Source organism: Orbicella faveolata, unplaced genomic scaffold (assembly GCF_042242905.1).
Source record: "Orbicella faveolata isolate gen_17 unplaced genomic scaffold, um_ofav_v1 contig_14, whole genome shotgun sequence".
NCBI classification, from domain to species: domain Eukaryota; kingdom Metazoa; phylum Cnidaria; class Anthozoa; order Scleractinia; family Merulinidae; genus Orbicella; species Orbicella faveolata.
In genome coordinates this window covers 7,192,386-7,212,253 of record NW_028301541.1, presented here as the reverse complement: position 1 = coordinate 7,212,253, position 19,868 = coordinate 7,192,386, and the positions used below count along the sequence as shown (strand labels likewise).

General features: G+C 40.8%; 2 protein-coding genes across 2 annotated transcripts in view; both read right to left on the bottom strand.

Annotated features, from left to right (window-relative positions):
- Positions 1–2,535: 2,535 nt before the first annotated feature.
- The window catches only part of LOC110055638 (glycogen debranching enzyme-like), a 32,222-nt gene continuing 14,889 nt past the window's right edge, over positions 2,536–19,868 (bottom strand). Inside the window, exons 16-27 of the mRNA XM_089287425.1 lie at positions 18,823–18,950; positions 13,141–13,352; positions 12,343–12,476; positions 11,626–11,759; positions 10,696–10,959; positions 9,469–9,694; positions 8,442–8,689; positions 7,762–7,874; positions 6,824–7,041; positions 6,208–6,305; positions 5,550–5,637; positions 2,536–4,606 (exon numbers count right to left, since the gene is read on the bottom strand). Coding sequence (XP_089143551.1) covers positions 4,322–4,606; positions 5,550–5,637; positions 6,208–6,305; positions 6,824–7,041; positions 7,762–7,874; positions 8,442–8,689; positions 9,469–9,694; positions 10,696–10,959; positions 11,626–11,759; positions 12,343–12,476; positions 13,141–13,352; positions 18,823–18,950 — 2,148 coding nt within the window. The 3' untranslated portion in view covers positions 2,536–4,321. The remainder of the gene's footprint in view (positions 4,607–5,549; positions 5,638–6,207; positions 6,306–6,823; positions 7,042–7,761; positions 7,875–8,441; positions 8,690–9,468; positions 9,695–10,695; positions 10,960–11,625; positions 11,760–12,342; positions 12,477–13,140; positions 13,353–18,822; positions 18,951–19,868) is intronic.
- On the bottom strand, positions 15,529–18,759 carry LOC149113781 (uncharacterized). The gene has a single exon (XM_089287448.1). The coding sequence runs from the start codon at positions 17,216–17,218 to the stop codon at positions 16,148–16,150; it is 1,071 nt and encodes a 356-aa protein (XP_089143574.1). The 5' UTR covers positions 17,219–18,759; the 3' UTR covers positions 15,529–16,147.

Genomic DNA, 19,868 nt, shown 5'->3' with positions numbered 1-19,868 from the left:
TTTCTTGCGTTAAGCGAACACACGGCCAAACTATTACTGCCTTTACAAAAGTGCCATTAACAAATTTTCAGACCTGAAACAGATTGGCGTCTCAATAACTTATAGCCACTCTAAGGATTTTCGTTCTTCTAACAAAAGTAAGTCGCAGCCCTAGGAAACCTTTTATAGCTGCCAAAGCTTAGGCCAAAGTTTAGCTTTGTGCGAAACTCCCAAAAAGTTAAAAAGTTAATTTTGCATCTTTAGCGAGCTTTTTGCAAGTCGGTTGTTATAAAACATATGTTTACATCGCTTGGTGTTCCATTTGCTCTGGTATCTCCATATTAGTTAAGTAGATGATAATTTTTAGCGCTTAAAAAGAATGAAGGCATGACTAGTCAGGCATTTTACGGAAGCTTGCAGTGCACATCAAGTGAAAATACGCGGGAAAGAGCGGGAAGAAACTGTTGTGTGAACTGTGAACATGCGGTAAAATTCGTCTCTGAGTCCAATTTTTTTTTCTTGTAACACTGGGATAAAGATAAAAGCATGGTTTATCCTCTAAGGGCTCTCAAGCTCCTGCCCCATTCGAAACACAGTTACAGATTAGTGAGCATCGCTCACGCGTTTTCAACGCACCGTGTTCCTATACGAGAATTGAAGATATGAAGCGTATCGCATTACCTGTCGCATTACCGGCCAAATGGGAGGAGCAGAACCGTCGCCCAGGAAGAAGGTACTTACAGTAATACAGGGTTCGGGGATCGTACTTCTGTGTTAAGCTATTCAGGGGCATTTTCCGCTGGAAGACTTTGTTTTATGAAGAATGATGTGCACTTTGGTGTTTTCCAAACCGCAAGTTGGTCAGTGGATCTTTTTTTGTGGGACAGGAGCATATAACTCCGGAGCAGCTGTATGTTCCTGATGGTAATGAATAGAGTTTCCTGGCAAATGAAAGAAAAATCATGTCTGATCTTTGTAAATATATGGGCGCTCGTATATCCCAGCAGAGCGCTTCTTCCTCCCCACCTCCACTACGGAGGGAGGCTCATCTATCTGCAGACTCTTTAGCTTCTATTCCTATTTTCAAAAGGATTTCTGGAATAACACACCCTAGTCAATCCAACGATTTGAGAAATAAATCAAGTTTTGATTAAAGGGTCTCAGTGACGGTATTTTGAGTTATTTTGGCCACATACAAAATTACCTTTAAATGGTAGGCAACCTGAAAATAACAGTTTAATAAGATAGAAAAACACCAGAGATAATGATAAACCATAGAGAAACAAGGATGGCTAAGGATGGAGAAGATTGACACGGATTACAAACGACGAATTTGAAAAATTGAGGCTAAACTTTTCATTATGCGCAAACCGTGACTGAGCTCCTTTAACGTTGGAATTGTTCAAACAACTGTCTTGCAACATGACAAATTTGTCCCCCCCACCCCCTCGGAATTTGAATCCAATTCTACGTAGTTAAGTTAAATATGACATTCAGGGCGCCTTCCATTCGACTAAAAATTCCGGTTTGAATTACCGAAATTTTCGTACGCCTCCGAATGGAACGGTATTTTCCAGCAGACCGGACCGATCTCGTTCTATTCCCGCCTGGGCACATTTCCCGCCAAGATTTACTCGACCAAAATGCTGAAGGATAATAATGAAGTGGCTGATTAAAGGGCAGTAAGCTGCTTCATGCAGAGAAATTTAACACGCATTCACGATTACTTTAAGTAAACTCGTCCGAGATATTTACCTGACCGACTCAAGAATTATCTTCGTGTGATAAGAAACTTGCGAACTTTTCTCGCGGGAGATTATGCAAACCGGGCAAATACCCACAGGATATTCGGAACGACCAGTCCACAATTTTCCAGAATAGCAGATCCTAACGTTTTTGTGGAGGATAGGCAATCAATAAAAGGCTTGAACTGTGGCAGATCGTTTTGCATCCAGTGTAGTGTCGACTGGCCGCCATCTTGTAGCTTTGGTCGAGGCAATATTCACGACTAGAGGAACTAGGACCGACTCATACCGGGTAGAAATGCCAAATGGAACAGGAAATGTCCGCAATTTCAAATTTCCGAAAAAAGGGACATCCTCGAGAGGTTGACCAAAATTTCAAAACGAATTTTCGGAAACTTTCTGTTCCATTCAATTTTGAACCGAAATTTCCAGAAATTTTGGTCGAATGGAACGCGCCCTCTGTGACCATGATAAGCACTCATTTTCCACATAAGGTCAAACCCAGGTATAATGGTTGACAATCAAGAATCAGTGAACTAATCAGAAGGCTAGAAACGCATTCTCCGGTGCTTATGATTAAATAACTAATACTGAACAACTGAAAATATCCTCCATTGCTTTCCTTTGTCCCTTTACTCAAATATTCTTTCCTCGTTAAATTCTGAAAATCCCAAATGAGACGTTAAACACAACAGCTTTTAATATCAAAAAAACTGCCAGACCTCGCTCCCAGTAACTGCAGGGTTTTTCATTGTAGTTAAATGACGTCACATAAATGTCGTCATCAAAGAGATATGACATTACGCCCACGTGACAATTATTTGATGATTTTATTGGTAGCGATAACTACTGATAGATTAATATTTTAAAAGCTTACTTTTAGTCTCTCTACACACAATACAAAGATCATTTATTATTCCGTATAGACGGTATAGTCTAGAAATATGGAGAGACTGAGTACATCAGTGCGTGATGGTTTCTGGAATCGTTTGGGTGGATAAGATGGCGTCTGTTGAACGCTGAAATGTCTTTCAAAGATTAAAATAATCACTGGATCGTGCTTTCTAAATCAATCAGTACATTCAGTTGGAGGACTGTTTAATTTTCTTGCTCTCCGTTGCCACCATTTTAAACCTTACCTCCTATACCCAAAAGATCCCGCAAACGCATTGGCGACAAAGTTTTCTGCTGCTGTTTTCTGTTTGCGAACTTATGCCGCAGATACCGTGTTTACTACCTACACTTGATTCTGATGAACACAGCCCGAGAAAACGCACATCTCCTATGAGAGCTCAGATCCACCGTTCTCTGCTCCCGCCCCCCCAACCCAACCCCACCCGAAAATCCAAGACTGATGACGTGATACTATATACCGTCTCTGATTGGCTGTTATCTGGGAAGTCTGTTTCCCCACGTTATGATCAACGATTAATTAAAAGAAATGAATCAGACGAGAAAACCAAAAAATTATCGATCTGGAGCTATACAGAAGATTTAAGATTACACCTAATGAAACTTCTCGCATCCTACCTCTGAATTACAATGAGTTAAATACTAATAATACACTAATAATACATTTAGACTGCCGCGTGCAGTCCTGCCCATTTCCTCGGGACATTCACTCGAACACAAACTTTGAGCAGGGATCTTACCACGCTGCTTTGAAACAGATCGTCCTGCTCGCCAAAAAATAAGCCCAGGATGAACATAAAGATACGACTACGCACAAACCAGAAAATACCTAAATAACCTAATATAGTTTAAGAAATTTTAGTAATTTTTCGGGACACCTTGACACTATAAGAGCCGTTTTGAAAGACTTATCGACCTGCATTCAGTAGACGAGACTTGTACTGCGTTCACACTCTCCTAAACACGTTTAGTCTACGCATGAATGAAACATGTTTTATTATGAATCTTTAAAAGGTGCACTGCATAAAAAAATGATCGAAATACATTTAGTCAGAACATGATTGTACCTTAAGAGATACAAAAAGCGAAAAGGAAGTAAGTTGCCTCTTGAATTAGACCATAACTGAAATAATAGCCTCTTCCACGCGTTCAGTTAGTTGGAGCGCGGCGCGAAAAAACGGCGTGAACTAACTGAACGAAGGGAGGCTAATAAAATAACTGCAACATGAAGTTCGAGCACCAATTCTCGCTTTTATGTGTAGCTATAACAATCTGATGTATCTACCGTAAAACGAAATAAATAACGAAACTTGACTTGAAACATAGCCACCTATTGTGAACAACGCAATTAGAAACAAGTTTGTGGAAAATAAACATGTCTTTTGGAGCTAGTGTGAACGCAATTTCATTTACGGAATAAATCGTCTAATTAAATAGCTACCTAGCTACTCCATTTTACCTCACGACCCAAAACAACGCCTACACGCCAACCAACGGTTACTATGTGTAACGTAACGTTACGCGACCATAGAGAACGGCTGCAGTGATGTAACGTTACGTGACCAAAATAACGGCTGCGTATGCAACCCGGTGTCACGCCATGAGACGACCCAAGCGTTACGTGACGTGACATTACGTTACGGAATCCAAAATAACGGCTTAAAAGACCAGCCTTCCAGCTACAGTCAAGTTGTATTGTCTCCTTGAACTAATTTCTCCATATCGTACAATACATCTAACAAGCAGCTTACAGACCATGCCTGTGCAGGACAGCCATCATGACATGGCACCCCCCCGGCGTTAGTAAGTTCAGGTAAGCTGCGCCAGGGGGAGTTTGTTATTTCCACTTTGTGTCTTGCCAGGATGCTCTTCACGCGAACTATTGTCCGCCCTAGACCCTCTTTACCATGGAGTTTCTTGGCGAAGTACAGTCGAGCTCTAAGAAAGGGGCCTAGGCACCAAAGCCACTCCTGCAAAATAGAAACACAAGGATTTAGCTTGATTGAGCAACCTATTATATCAATACCATCAAAACAAACTATGAGAAATTCAGCATTCACTTTGCAGCTGCAAAAGTTTGGAATCACCTTGACGAAACCATTAAACACCTCCCCCTTTAATAAAACGTTTAAAAACGAAGTCGAGTTAAATAACTTACATTCATACTGTTCATGAGCTTTCAACTGGTAATTATTTATTTTATTTATTTATGTTTTTTTTTTAAATTTTATTGTTTGTCTCTTTGTCTTCTTTTTATCTCCTTGCATTCCTGAAGCTTTAGTGCCAACCTACATCCGATATGTAAACATTATTTAGTTTTACTCAGCTCGATTAGCTGTATAGTTATTCTGAGTAAATGTTACCTTTATTTGTATTAATATATTATGCTGTAATTCAAGTTTAACTTTTAATCTGGCAATAAAGCTTGTTGTTGTTGTTGATTTCTTATATTCTTGTTTGATAGTAGAACAAATATTTCTTAACTCCACGACAACTATTTGTTTTCTATTTACTCGGTTTTAATAACAATACTTGCAAGCAATCTGTTCAAAGATATATTGTTCCTAAGCCTGTGCAGAGTATTGTCTCACTAGTTCAAGACACTCAAGATGCACCCTTAGACAAAACACTTGACTCCACACAGACATTTCGGTCGTGTAGCCTTGGTTACTTCACTCTGGACTCTGGATCGAGTGGTCCGTGTTCTTAGGCAAGACAATTTACTCTCACACTGTCTCTCTCCACCCAGGTAACAGCATATTTAATACTGGAGCTAACCCTGTGACGAACTAGCATCCCATCCAGGGGTAGGAGAAAGACTCCTTGTCCTCCCCCGGACAATCCACTAACTATGGACAATCAGACTGGCTGAACCACTGTTTAAAACATTTTTGTGATCTACGAAGCACTCACCGGTCCCTGATGGTAAGAGAATCCCTTTGCGCTCTTGTATGAGGATGAATCTTGTGCGTTGTCGTAAACTCCTTCATAAGCCCAGTCACTGGAACAGGCAGATAAAAAACAACACGAATAAACTATTCAGTTGCTGGCAACAACGTTCAAGGAATCAAAATCAATGAACGAAAGACAGAAACTCCAAAAACTACCCAGGTTGGGATAATGTATGTTCGGTAAAAAGTATCCTCGTCAAGTATGTTTTGTAGAGTTTTTCCCTCTATGTAGACATTCATTTTGCTCGTCGCACAATACTCGTATACCATGGCCATTCTTTTTTCTCGTCACGCAATCATTCCGTGCCAAAGAATGTGCGACGTGAGTGACGAGCAAAAAGAATGCAGTGAAGAGCAGCTTTCCATTAGCCTGGTTGAGAATGGGGCCAGACGGAAACTGACGACTATAGTGTAGCATGTAAAAATTCGTAGAATTGAGATTTCAGAGTATACATTTCAACAAGTCTTCTGTAAATCAGAGGTAGAGCATCCGACCCGTGCGTGGAAGGTCAGAAGGTTGCCTTCTATTGCGAAAACTCGGAGCTTGTCATGTACTAATAAACACCTTTCTCTTGGTATCTCCATTTTTGCACTTTAGACAACGAAATTGTCCGCGTTACCTGGGATCCAATGTAGCCATGCCTAATGGGCCTAAAAGAACTTCCTCCACCAAATCTAGACACTTCCACGCATGCTCAGGGTTAAACATCTCTGGGGCCTGCAATTCAAAGGTATCACGTGACATTCAAACCCACCTGCAAGATGTCGCTATCATTGTCTATACGGTACCTCTAGGAACTCAAATAAAAAACAACCAGGGAGGGAGTTGACTAATCCCCCCCGCCACCCCTTGCGGGTTATAACCCCCCGTAAAAAGTTCGCTGCTAATTTTAAAGAAATGAATAAAATAGTCTATCGCCCAGTGTGGTTTGCTATGAAAAGTACCTACCAGGTCCTTAAGATCCCTTACTACAGTCATGGCAACATACAAGTTAGGCCTGAACTGATAGGTAAATGTCTCTATCATTATTTATACAGTAACTCTTGGAACTCGAGTCAAAAATAACCAGGAGAGAGTTGACTCACCCCCCCCCCCCTGCCCGGGAGGGGGGCGAGTTACTCTTCCGTCAAAGCCTAATAACCACCCGGGGTTATGACCCCTGTAAACAGGTCTCTCGCCCAGACTGGCTTGCTATGGAGGGTACCTATCAGGAACACGCCCTAGAGTTCCCTTACCACTGTCATAGCCACACACAAGTTGGGCCTGAACTGATAATCAGCGAATCTGTGACTTGCGCCAACAGTGTCTTTGTAGATGCCTCTTCTGTGGATGAGTTTTGCCTCCTCAGTCTGCTGCTGTTTGGGTTTAGGATCGTCAGGTATCCAAAAGTTATCCTCAAACTCATTTTCAATCTTCATCCCCCACTCTTTGTAAGACAACTCCACTGGGAAACCTTACAGGACAAATTGAATCTTATCTAAATTGTGATGGTGAATATGTCATGATATGGTCATGTCAATCATAAAAATAGTAATGGAACTAAATGGATACCAGAAGGAAAAAGCGTGATGAAATTAGTAACATATCTAATTGTGAGAGCATTGATGCCTAATAAACAGTTAGATTATGAGCTCAAAATTTCTATCACGCATGCAAATCGAGAGTGAATAATCTAATAATTATTGTTTTAGTATAAATCTACTAGTCGTTCAAAACGCTACGTTACTCACTATCTACTACGCTACTCACTAGCTACGCTACTCACTATCTACAACAGCACAGATAGTGAGTAGTGTAGCCAATCAGTAGCTAATCAGAGAACGGCTTTCGTTATAGAATGCAAGTAGATTTATACTAAATGCAAAGATTTATGGCTGTATGACGACTTCTAAATTGTTTGGATAACAAGCGTTGGCATCCAGCATACAATCTTAAAATCTCAGTTTAACATCACTGTTCTTAACCTTGGGGTTGTTAAAAATTCACTACAAGCTTTTGACTTGCTCATCTATCGTGTACCTAGACCAATACGCATGGCTGACACAGTCACGTGATGGAGTTGGGCAGGACGTTTATATTACATCCGGGTATCACAACAAAAGCGACCGCAATCAGAAGTCTATAAAGCTAGATTAGCATTACTCACTTCTGACAAAATGTGTGAAAAACCTACCATCTTGTAGCTTGGATACACCAGCATATGGAAACTTCTTTTGGTCACACAGCTTGGCTAACCAGCGCACAGTCGATTTGCAAAGACCTACAATCTCCACAGCGCTACCGTCTCTGAGATATGGAACGTTAAACGAAATCACTAATTACTACAGTAGTCATCAAATTTTCCAATACAACAGAGCAAAACAGTATCACTCTAACAAGCATCTACTCGCTACAAGAAAAGGAGCAGAAACACAAAATTAGGCACACAGAAACGCAACGCTATGCCTGTTGTCATTTTGAAAATTCCTTAACACAATACTAGAAACGCTCGAGACAAAGTTCAATATAGGAGACAGGTAAATTCATGGAGAACAGCAAAGAAAGACCTGGGGCGACCTGGACCGTTTACAAGGCTCTGTAGAATTGACCAAACGAAAAATAGATAACCGATAAAGAACACAAACACTGCCCCTAACTCTAAGAACAAAAAGAGGTATAGATTAACAAGAACGAATCAAAATAGAAGTTTTAAAGAGGTACAGGTCAACAGGAAGACCTAATCGATCAAATGCGAACTTTGACAGCTGTGCCGGAAAATTCACTTTTTTTACTACGAAAACTTCGCTTGCAAGCGAGTCGAACCGAAGTCAAATCACTGCACAAGTGTTTCAAGCGCAAGTAGAATTATGTTACCTTGGTGTAGCAGGCACACCAAAGTTCCCCGCCGTGTGTGATTCACCAACTTTGTCCATCCATGTCCCAGCATTCCACTGATTCCCACCAAACACGAACCCAGTACTCTCCCGGACACCAACAGTGACATTAAATCCAGCCCCGTGCATGTGATTGTCCAGATCGGGCCCAGCTCCCCGCTCACGGAAACTGATGCCAATGAAATGACGTTGCATCACTTCCTGTATGACGTCATACAGCGGTTGATCCTGGAACGAAGAAGACAAGTAAGACATCTGCCTCAGGTTTCTACAAAGTCTGTGTGTCACAGTATTTTAAGTCATTTTTTCAATAATTTTTGAAAAGGTATTTATTTTGCAAGCACTGTCAAATTTCTCACACGCTCATTGGCTAACTGTTATCTGCCAAAAAAAGCACAGACACATAGATGACGCCATCACTCGTGGATCTCGGAAATTTTGCCCAACATTGTATCGCGTGTTTAGTGTTCACAGCTCCTGATATAAGAGTTCTTTTTGGAGAAAATCACTGATCAATATCACTTGAGATAACTTTCAGCCAAGATTGGATACAACTCTAAGTGAACTGATCTGATGGGAGTGGACTGAACTCGATAATAATTCAACGGGTTTTCAAGAATTCTGCAAGGAAAAAACTAGGTTAGTTAGAAAATTCCGCTTCTTGGTTGTTCCTAGTTTGAAGTTTATGACATTGAAAGTTTCGTAATCATTTTGAGAAAAATAAATCCAGGTTCTCATACACTTTTCACTTAGCGTCTTCTCAGTCTTCTCTCAAAGTAAGTATGGTACTCCAGTATCAGCAATTGTACAACAAGTAGATTTTTCACGTTACAGTAAAATACAAAGGAAATGCCCTCGTACATATTGTAAATTTCTTGTATCCGAGATTCAAATAGGACAAAACACGAAATGTAATCTCCCGACATTTCGTCAGCGCGCAGTTCTATTACACCCGTGTTTCGCTGTGAAGCAATGATGACCATAACAAGGTATTTTACTTTACTTACTGTTTTGCCTGGTGGCTGTGGCTCAGAACAATCCGAGGGGAAAATTCTTGACACTGGATCCGACAAAATGCTAAGTCCATCCGGGACAATGGAACAATAATCCTGAATACACTGGAGCCACCACCAGGATGCGTCCCTGCAGTTATACCGGGGCTTACGTCCACCGTCCAGAAGGTTCGGTACCAGGCCGTGTCGGACACACGCTGCGTATGCCAGGATATGATGTCTACAAAATATTGAATAGGGAATAGAGGTGGTATTTATGTTAAAGCAAATAAGAGATACTGGTAGTATGTTAACTCTTTTTTTGTTTGTTTAATTTTTGCCAGTCGTTAAGGCTCTTATCAATAAAAGCTACAATAGATGGCTAACTTGCGTTCGTTAGGGGACAAGGCTCTTAAACTATTTATTTGTAACAGCTGAAAACATCTGAAAAGTAATACGAAGGACGTCAGAATTCGCCTCCTTTTGTTTCAAATTGATGCGTATCAGAAAGCAAACAAAACGTTCACTCATTATAAAATTTAAGTGAGATAACATAACTGAATTAAATAACAAAGCGACGATGTTTTGAACGCTAGTCAATCCTTGGAAAAAATACTTCAGAATGAGAGGAGTCATAAATTATTTGTACCGGCCAACTGTACATGATTGATTTTAGTATTTTTTTTAGCATGAAGCGACAAGCGCTATAGTCTCCCACCACTCGGAATGGCAATGTACCCTTCCTCATGACGTTATCTTAAATCACTATAACGAACAAGTCTTATGGGTTCTCTTTAGGCTTCCACACCAACTACTATGCTGGAAATGTTATTATATTTTTCCGTGCTTTATGTGGTGGAAGTTTGTTAGGTTGTACTAACAGTCCACCAATACCCATTTGTGTTCCTGAGTGGAGAGAGACACTCCGAGTGTAAAAAGACTTGCCTTGCAAAATGACACAACTTGTCTGGTCAGGGTTCGAAACCCAGATCTCTCTATCTAGGGTGGATAACCCATTAGATCACCACGCCTCTTTGTTTGTTTGATATGAGTTAGTTAATTCATACGTTGTTTGTATATCAAAGTTTTACTAAGAGTAGTGCCCCACTTTTCTCAGTGTTAGTCGAGTGGGCGAGCCCACGCGCGCGTGTGCTAGAATCCCCTCGCGCGAGGAGACGCATCGCGTGGGGACCGCTAAAAAGTGAGAGACTATAAGTAACGCGTTACAAGAGTCAAACGCACCTGGCATCCTGGTATCTGCCAGTCACAAGTAATAAACCTCTGAGTGCGATAAAGGTGTCTCTTCCCCAACAGCGCAGGAAGCCTGTGGAGAAATGAGGCAAGCCCGCTGCCAGTGACGTCAGAGTTGGCATAGCTGCCCCGGATGACGGCCCATGATGCAGTTTGGGTGACAGACTTGGAAGCGAGGCCGACCGGGACAAACCAACAAACTGGAGCGAACCAAGTGAAAGAGCCTTAAGAAACGATGAGCCATTCTTCACAAAACTGAAAAAAAAGTGTAAAAACAATGTGATTCAACTACAGTTCAAATGGATACACATCCAAGAGAATCATCTTCTTCACAGCCATTATCTGGATCGACAGGAAACGCTCCTCTTTCCACAACAAGAATTCCATGCATACACTGAACGTCCGAACCACATCACCACACTAACTAAAAGCATTGCACAATATCTTCCATTTGAATGGTCACACACTAGGGTTTATCCACAGACTTAAAGGTTAGAACCACCCTGTATATCATAATAACCAACACGACATGGAAGTACTGCTCAATAGCTTTTGTATGAATAATCACACACTACGGTTTCATCTACAGATTTTAAAGTTAGAACCACCTTGTACAGCACAATAAACAGTACCACATGAAAGTACTGCTCAACAGCTTTCATTTGAATGGTCATACACTTGAGTTACGTGCACAGACTTAAATGATAGAAGCACCTTGCACAACACGAAATAACAGCACTGCTTTGATTTTAATGGTCACATCTAGGCTTTTACTTCGGCAGTTTAAGGGTAGGCCTTAGTTTCTAATATCATGGAACTGATACCAAAGTCTAAGATCATAGAGAAACCCACAACCTTACATGGTGAAACCAGTCTGGACCTTGTTCGTAAAATAAATTAAAAAAAACAATATTTGCAAACCTGGACATTTGACTCCAAGCACGATCTAACAACTTAAGATAGAGAGGGGTGATAATAGCGTCAAAATAACAAGGCACCAGATATCGTGGACATTCCTTGATCAGACTAAACGTCTTGTCGAGCCACACACCAAGCTGTAGGTAGAAATAAATAAGAAGCCATTAAACACTTAAAGGAGCTACGTCACGGTATGCGCATCTTGAAAGGTTTAGCCTAAATTTTTCAAGTTCGTCGTTTGTAATCCGTGTTAATCCTCTCCATCCTTAATCATCCTTGTTTCTTTATGGTTTATTATTATCTCTTCGGTGTTTTTCTATCTCAGTAAACTACTATTTTCTTCAGTTGAAAGGTAATTTTGTACGTGGCCAAAATAACTCAAAATGTGGGAGACGCGACGGCCTTATTGCAAGGTACTAGACACGGCTCTTGATCGAGTGGTTCTGGTTCAAGACCTGGTCGGAGTCAAGGTGCACTTGATCAAGACACGTTACTCTCACAGTGCCCCTCTCCATCAAGGGTGATAAATGGGTACCGGCGAATTCAATGCTGGGGTAACTATTTGATGGACTACTAGCATCCCATCCAAGGGGAAGTAGAAATACTTCTAATCGGTTAGTGCTAAGGAAAACAAGGGTCTGCGCCAGTCTTATGAGCCACTGCTAAATTAGACTCAAAGGTAGACTTTGCCTTTACTTAAACCAATAGAACAAGGCTGACCTGTCTTGTGCCAACAAAAGGAAGAAATCTTGCTACGACATAGTCCATCATCCAGTCTCCATCTCTCAGATTTCTACACAAGGGGTGCGCTAAATCATTGAACTGACGAACATTGGCCAATACAGATATTACACCTGTTAACAATGAATAAAAATAATAATTACCACATTAAGTTGGTTCTGGAATGATTCTCTTAAGAAAATGAATCATAACACATAACGGATGGGTTTGCATGATATTTCTGTGTTTAACAGCGGTATATTGTAATACGTCAGCATAATCACAGGGCCGCAAATAGGATAATACTTATGGTGCAAAAGCATTTTGCTGAGATACTTTGTTAGAATATCCTTTTATTTTAGAAAGCCGAGTCAAATCAGAAATACAACTTAAAATGACTGAAATGTTTTGAAGTACAACAGAAAAGCCTTGTCCCAAGAAAAAGGTTTGTGCATCTTGAAAAGTCTAACCTACATGTAAATATTTCAAATTCGTCGTTTGTAATCCGTGTTAATCTTCTCCATCCTTAACCATTCTTGTTCCTTTATGGTCTATTATTATCTCTTTGGCGTTTTTCTACCTTAGTAAACTACTATTTTCAGGTTCCCTTCAATTTAAAGGTCATTTTGTAAGTGGCCAAAATTAACTCAAAATGCTGTGACTGAGCTCATTTAACAAGAGCTTCGGATAGGAAAAGTCTGAACTGACCTAGTCCAGTTCTCGCCCTATCTCTGTCACGCAACGCTAGGCCCAAGCGTTGCGTGACAGAGAGAGGGCCAGAACTGGACTAGAACTGACCTTGTAAACCACAATACACCAATGGCTCCGTATCAGGCAGAACGTAGACTCCTCCTCCATTGCCATCATCTTGTTCTTCTGGATCCGCTCTGTACAGCACTCGGTTGAGATCAGACAGTGACAGATTGGCAATTATTGCACCTAGTTCATCAATCTGGCTATAACTCTCCTGATTCCCTGATCTTTTTGCGTACAAATCCACACCAAGCTGTCTGGAGTCAGAAAACAATGGACTCTGTTCAACTTGTATAGTAGCTCTTAATCAGCATGTAATAAGTACGCCAAGCAACACGAAGAAAGTAACGGTGTTATTGTGTTACATCAGGTAACTCAAAGGGTTTCAAACATCGCACGCGATGTGTGCAACTGTTTTTTATCAGCAGTTATATCATAAGTAATCCAAATTATTCTCGCATTTTGATTGGTTCTTACTTATGTTCTATTGGAGGAAACACGCACAGATGACGTCATTAACATTTGTTTTTGTTTCTTGTGATATAAAACAAGTAGATTCCATGTTACCATGCGTTGGTTCAGTAAAAGATCACAGAAGACGTGTCATCAGTGACACACTTGGCTTTCGCCTCGTGTGCCACAGTTTTGTTCTTACCACATTTTGACCTCATCTGTGATCTATTACTAAACGGACGTACGGTAACATGAAATCTATTTGTTAAGTAGTGTACGACTAGCTCAGCCACTGAATTAAATTGCAGCATTAGTATACTAGTAAAAGTGTACTATCAATCAATTGTTCCTGGTATACTGACCGAGTTCAGGTTAGTTTTTAGTTGAAGAAGGAAGGATACCGAGCGTATTGTAAGATGACTAGCCTACGATAGAACGAATTTCCGGCTGTCGCTTGGAGACAAGCGACTGCCGGAAATAGGTCTGCGTTCGTAGGTTGTAAAGTGATGGACTGGAACCAGTCTTGCACTAGACTGCAAAACAGTCATTTTTCTTCCCTATTCGGAAGGCGCAAAGCGCCTTAAGCGTGATCCTCGCGCGTGAAGCGCGTGAGGCGTCTCTCCTCAGCCTTCCTAACTGTTTCTATACTCGCTCCAAACCTTTCGTTCGAATACCGCCTGCGTCGCTCGCGTCCGCAAAAAAATCGACTGTTTTGCAGTCTAGTCGAACACTTTACCGAAATTGAGCGAGGAACACTCCGAAAACTTGGGTATTGGACCTTTTTAACGATTGGGCGGCCATTTTTAATTTATTAATTTGAAGCATATTATGGGATTCCCAGGGAGGCAAACACGCGAAAGGTTTGCGTGACGGGAAGGTTGCGAATTTTCAAGCAGAAAATAACTGTACAGTTACGCTTCACAAAACTTAGTGAAGCAGGAGTCTATTGCGTAATCAGCACTCGAGTTTAAAGTCAACTCGAAGAGATCTGCGTGCATGTCGAAAAAGAAAATATACTTGCATAGTGAGAAAGAGCTAATAAAAAATATAAACGAAAGAAAAAAACGTATATCTCAAGATTTCTTAGAGATTTCAACAGCAGCAAGAGAATGAAGTCTGACAAAGAGGTCATGGATGGCCGGTCAACTGGAACTAAGAAGCTAAGACTCTAAATGCAAATTTACTTGCGACTGGCTACCCTTCTTTTATCCCTTATTTATAAAGTAACTGAGATACTACACGCGCTCTGATTGGTCAACAGAGTTAGAAAACCTTTGTTCTATTATAAAACTTTAAGGTAAAAAGCTGTTAAAATTATGAGTCTAAACGTTTTCGATCTGTTTTATCATTATCAAAATTATGAGTCTAAACGTTTTCGATCTGTTTGATCATCATCAGACTGATGATGATCAAACAGATCGAAAACGTTTAGACTCATAATTTTAACAGCTTCTTGCCTTAAAGTTTTATATTTCTACTTTTATCGGCGAAATGTATATATGTCTTTGTTCCATTGTACCGTTAAAATTGACAGCTCTACGTGAGAACAACAAAAACCAGAACACTAGCGATAACAAATGTAAACACAATTTCGGCTTTCACTGGCTGAGATATCAATGACACGAATATCTTTTCATTCAACATATCCATGGAAATTTGCAAGGATAAACATGACCAGGAGGCAGCGTGGCCGAGTGGTTAGGGCGCCGGACTTGAAATCTGGAGGTCGCGGGTTCAAGTCCCGCTCTGACCACTTAGCTGGAGTTGTTTCTTGGTAGACCTTAGTTTAACTCGTCGGTCATGCTTGTAATAACCAACTGGTCTGCCTCCCGCCGGTTGGGATTTTTAAGCCTATTACGTTTAGTTGATATATTTGTTTCCTGCATTGCGCCGGTAATGAATTAAACCCATAGAAAGAGAAGTAAGTATGGTAAGAAATGCCCTGCTTACAGGGTATGTTACAAATGTTACACAAGGGAATCAGAAAACAACGGTATTTATTTGAAGTTACATTCTCTTAAAATAGTTTCTCTACGACACTTGCTTTTCAATCGAATGTGTTTGTGCTACGATTGTTGAAGCGATAATAAACATACTGCCGACATTATTCGTGGTGTTACACATAATGAATGTAACAGTAAGATATTATTATATAGACATTCACTAATATTACAGCGTCCTTCGCAAATTTCAAGTTTCATACGATTACCTACACAAATTCTTGGTGCGCGTGTAAATCCGTAGTCTCCTCCACAGCCGTTTTTGGGGATCGTTGCGTGAAATCCCAAAAAACGGCTGCGGAGAAGACTAGTAAGTCCGAGGCATGCGCTAGTTTGTACATCGAATGTGAAATGACATCGAATGATACGCTTTGGGCACTATAAAATCAACATAAGTAAATCTTTGTCTAGTACAGCTAAATTCTAAGAACCCACATCAGCAGCCATGAACAAGAACCAGTAAGGCGAAGTTAGAGCTGGGTTGCTCAGGACTGCAGTGGTAGGAAAGGAAAAAAACGGCAGCGCGAGTTGAGTGCAGTCTGTAGGGTGGCAGATCTCGTAGCTCTCGCTCGGAGAAGAGAGACAGCAGAGAGATAAGATCAGACTTCGCCTAGCAAATGATTGTATGGAATAATTGGCTGGTGACGAGAAACGTTTAAGCAAAACGTGCGTGACAGATTATTAAGATATCCTAAGAGTCTCCGTTGGTATTTACGTAATTTTTTTAATACAGCATGTTCTCGTAGTTTCGGTGGAGCTTCTTGTATGATGCCTTCGACATATTCACGCATTATGTTTGATACATTTGTTTGGTTTCTGCTATAAGGGCGATGGATAGGATTAACAGCTGTAACTGGAGCAAACAAGAGTGCTTGGCCGGGAAATTTCACTTCCACCTGGGTTACAGTTTGGATGTTAATGCAATACCAGTTGTGGCGCTCATATTGCGTCGGATAGGGCAGAAGATGTTCAACAGCTTTATGATGAAAAGCGTTGAAGATTGCATCAAAGAACACAGTAGGAAGAACAAGAGATTTCTTCTTTATACCACACCTTCTCCTTCTTGCGAGCACAACACTTGCTCCATTGTGAAGCGTATAATCCAACACTCCCACGGCTGGCTCGTAATCTAACAGCCACTTTTCTACAGTTCGAAACGGTGATATCTCTCGCATGTTGACAGGAGCAAACTGGTTGTACTTAAGAACCGTGTCGTCGTTTAGGAATATGTAATAATGATAGCCTGGTCTTCTTTTCATTGCGGTAAAAAAGAGCACATTTCTCGCCGATGCCCAACCGGTGTTCGGATCAAACAAATAACTTACGTGTGATAAATTGCTATGTGGAGTCTCACATTTGGTTCGGAAACTTAGCACCATCACATCGCAAGCGCAAGTCTTGGGATCACCAATTTGATTAGAACTTGCCAAGTAAGCAGGAAGGCACTGTTCGGTTCCTGTGAGATAAATAAATGGCTTCGTATCTGTGCGCCTTTGTGCTGTATCATTAAGTTCCAAGTTGGTGTCGCTAGAAAATGTTACCACTACTTGTTGAATAGCCTTGTTCCAGTTATAAAGGATTTCCGACGCGTAAAAAACCATGCCGAAGATCATAACCGAGCCAAGGGCTATGATGAATGAAAAACAAAGCCTTATAAACCTTAAGTTCATTTCGTGACACTGTGGGAGCCTTTCTCTGTGCCGTGGAAGTGTTTGAAAACCTCAACTTATATCAGATTTGAATAAAAAGATTAATACACCGAGTGCAAATATGGAGCACCACTCGGTCGGCGCCCGGGACGAGTCGCATGAAAGCGAGTCTAGTCAGGCTTTGATGTTTTGTTTTGACAATGCTTCCCCAGATAAGTCTTGCTTGGTCGTCGATATGGTCTGTTTTATTTAGCTGTGGCTACGAGCTGCTGTGTTTCTGAACGCCACGAGAAGGGATATAAATTTTCCACCGTTCGCCTGTTAAGCTTATGGAAAATAGTGGATCAATCCAATTCGTTGAGATGAAGGAAAGGAGTTCACGATCGCCGCAGGAACTAAAGTTTGTTCACTACATTTCACATTAGAAGATCTGAGAAAAATCGTATAAATGACGAGCTTATGTGGTGTCTGGTGGTGTACCAACACGATTTACATGGCCAGTACTTTCCCCAAAGTAAAGAAAAGCTCCTCTTGAACAACATCCTCTGTCTCAAAGGAAGAAGTTGACTTCGCGTCCACTCGCACGGAATCGGACGAAACAAATACTTCGGTGAAATAACCATGCGAATGAACTTCAACTGCTCTCATCGTTGTATCCAGTGAATGCTTTGAGCCAAATGAGAACGATTTGGAGCTAAATACGTTCGCTTACACATTTTCTAAGATCTTCCAGCCTGAACGAACCAACTTTAACAGTTCCCTCGGCGATCGTGAACTACTTTCCTTCGTCTGTTTTCCCTGAGAGGCGACCGCGGAAACGAAAGAAAAAAAAAAAAAGAAGAAGAAGACCGCTGACTCATTCGGCCCTGTTTACAAGCAGGCAGAGCAACCCTAGTGCTTGGGTTACCTTTCCGCCTTGTAACCATGCAGGGCCAGAGCTAAAGCGCTGATAACAAAACAAAACAAAAAAAAAACATCATTATTCATCTGAAACGGCAATGTATGACTGACAAACATCAGCTTTATCTATAAGTATTATAGTGTCCCTCAATTATAAGAGTCCTTAACCGTTCCCTTTACTGTTTAGTAATTAGTAGAATTCTATAAGTATACTAATGCAAATGTTGCAATCTGATTGGCTGAGCTATGGTCTACGAAATCTGGACGTTTCTCGTCTTTCCGAAGTTTCGGAGGAATTAGAAGCAAATGGATAACTTAATTCTTGGGAAACCTAAAAGAAGGACATTCACGGTTTCTTGACTTTTAAGATTTTTAAAATTTGTTGAAAAACTGATGCGCGCACGTACAGAACTGCAAATTTTAAAGGACAATTCAGTCTCAGCGATTTTTCGAAGGCACGGAGTTTCATATGACGAAGAGAAATCATTGGAAACCCTTACTTGAAGTCCTTTTCAGTGAGAATTTTATTCTTTTTAGCTTTTTCGCTCTCGATTTCTGTGAGGTGATCGTTGATTCGGCCCCAGGATTTCGCGGGGCCATTTTTTTTTGTGCGGCTTTCTTTCGCGTCACGAACAACGGACTTACCGAAAGAGGGACTACTCGTAGTTTATAATAACAATGAATTATCAAAGTCAAGGTACTGTATGAGCAGAGGTGAAGCATACCTTAATTTCCCTAAAGCATTCTTGACTTTAGTTTCCATTGTGATGTCGAATGCAACCACACTACCAGGAGCAAAGTTATCAAAATACACTTCAAAAGTGTTATTCCCTTTCTGTTCTGCCCGGCAGGTCTGAAAGTAGAGTAAATAAGGTTTTAATGTTGGGAAGTCTGAAAAATATGAAGTCACAAAACTACAAGAAAAGTTAAACTGAAGGTTAGAACTATTGGCACTAACACAATTGACGACCTTAAAGCGGTTTTCATTTGAGCGTCGAAAAAGTTTTGCATCTACTACGCTACACGATTGGCTGAAAAACTCGCGCCAATTTTTTGTCCAATCAGAAGTAAAACCAAGCTCACTCGCACTCGTTTCCCCGCGCTTCGCGTCAGCTACATGTGATTACTTCGAGTTTTGATTGGTTCACTTTATTTTCTGTCCTTTGTGATTGGCTGAAGTGATTTCTTTGATTTTGGTTTTACGACACTCGGTTGAAAACTGCGCTATTCGTTTAAAAAGAACCATTGTCTATAGATTTCATTGAAAGCAAGCTAATGCTAGATTGAGCAAAGCACGGTTAGATTTAGAACTGAAATTAAAGGGACTGGTTCGTTGTATTTTAGGAAATCCTAATGTTATTACGTTTTAACTAGTAATTCTGAGCTTAGGCCTCAAATTAGCAGAGCGACAGACTTTTGTTGGCAACATCATAGCCACATGACAAACAAGGATGACTTCTGAGTGTTATAAGCGACTCTTTTTTCAAAAAAGAGACACAGTGGAACCCTACCTTGCGGCTACCTCGTTATTCTGGTCCAAACAAAAGCTCAGTCCGTCATTTTCTTATTCAAAGAACCCCTTTAATACGGCCAGATTTTTGTGGCCCGTTGGTGACCGGATTAACGGGGTTCCACTGTAAATAAATGCAATCCCTTTTAATCTTCTCCAGTTTTGCTTATCCATGGCCCTTTTTGCCTTTCGCGTTTGGTTTGAGTTCTTCTACAGTTCTAAGCTGCTATAGCAGTGTTTTAGTTAACCCTACGACCAGCT

Bases quoted from the DNA above. Each gene is read 5' to 3' on its own strand.
- LOC149113781 (XM_089287448.1), bottom strand. From the start codon at position 17,218: ATGAACTTAAGGTTTATAAGGCTTTGTTTTTCATTCATCATAGCCCTT.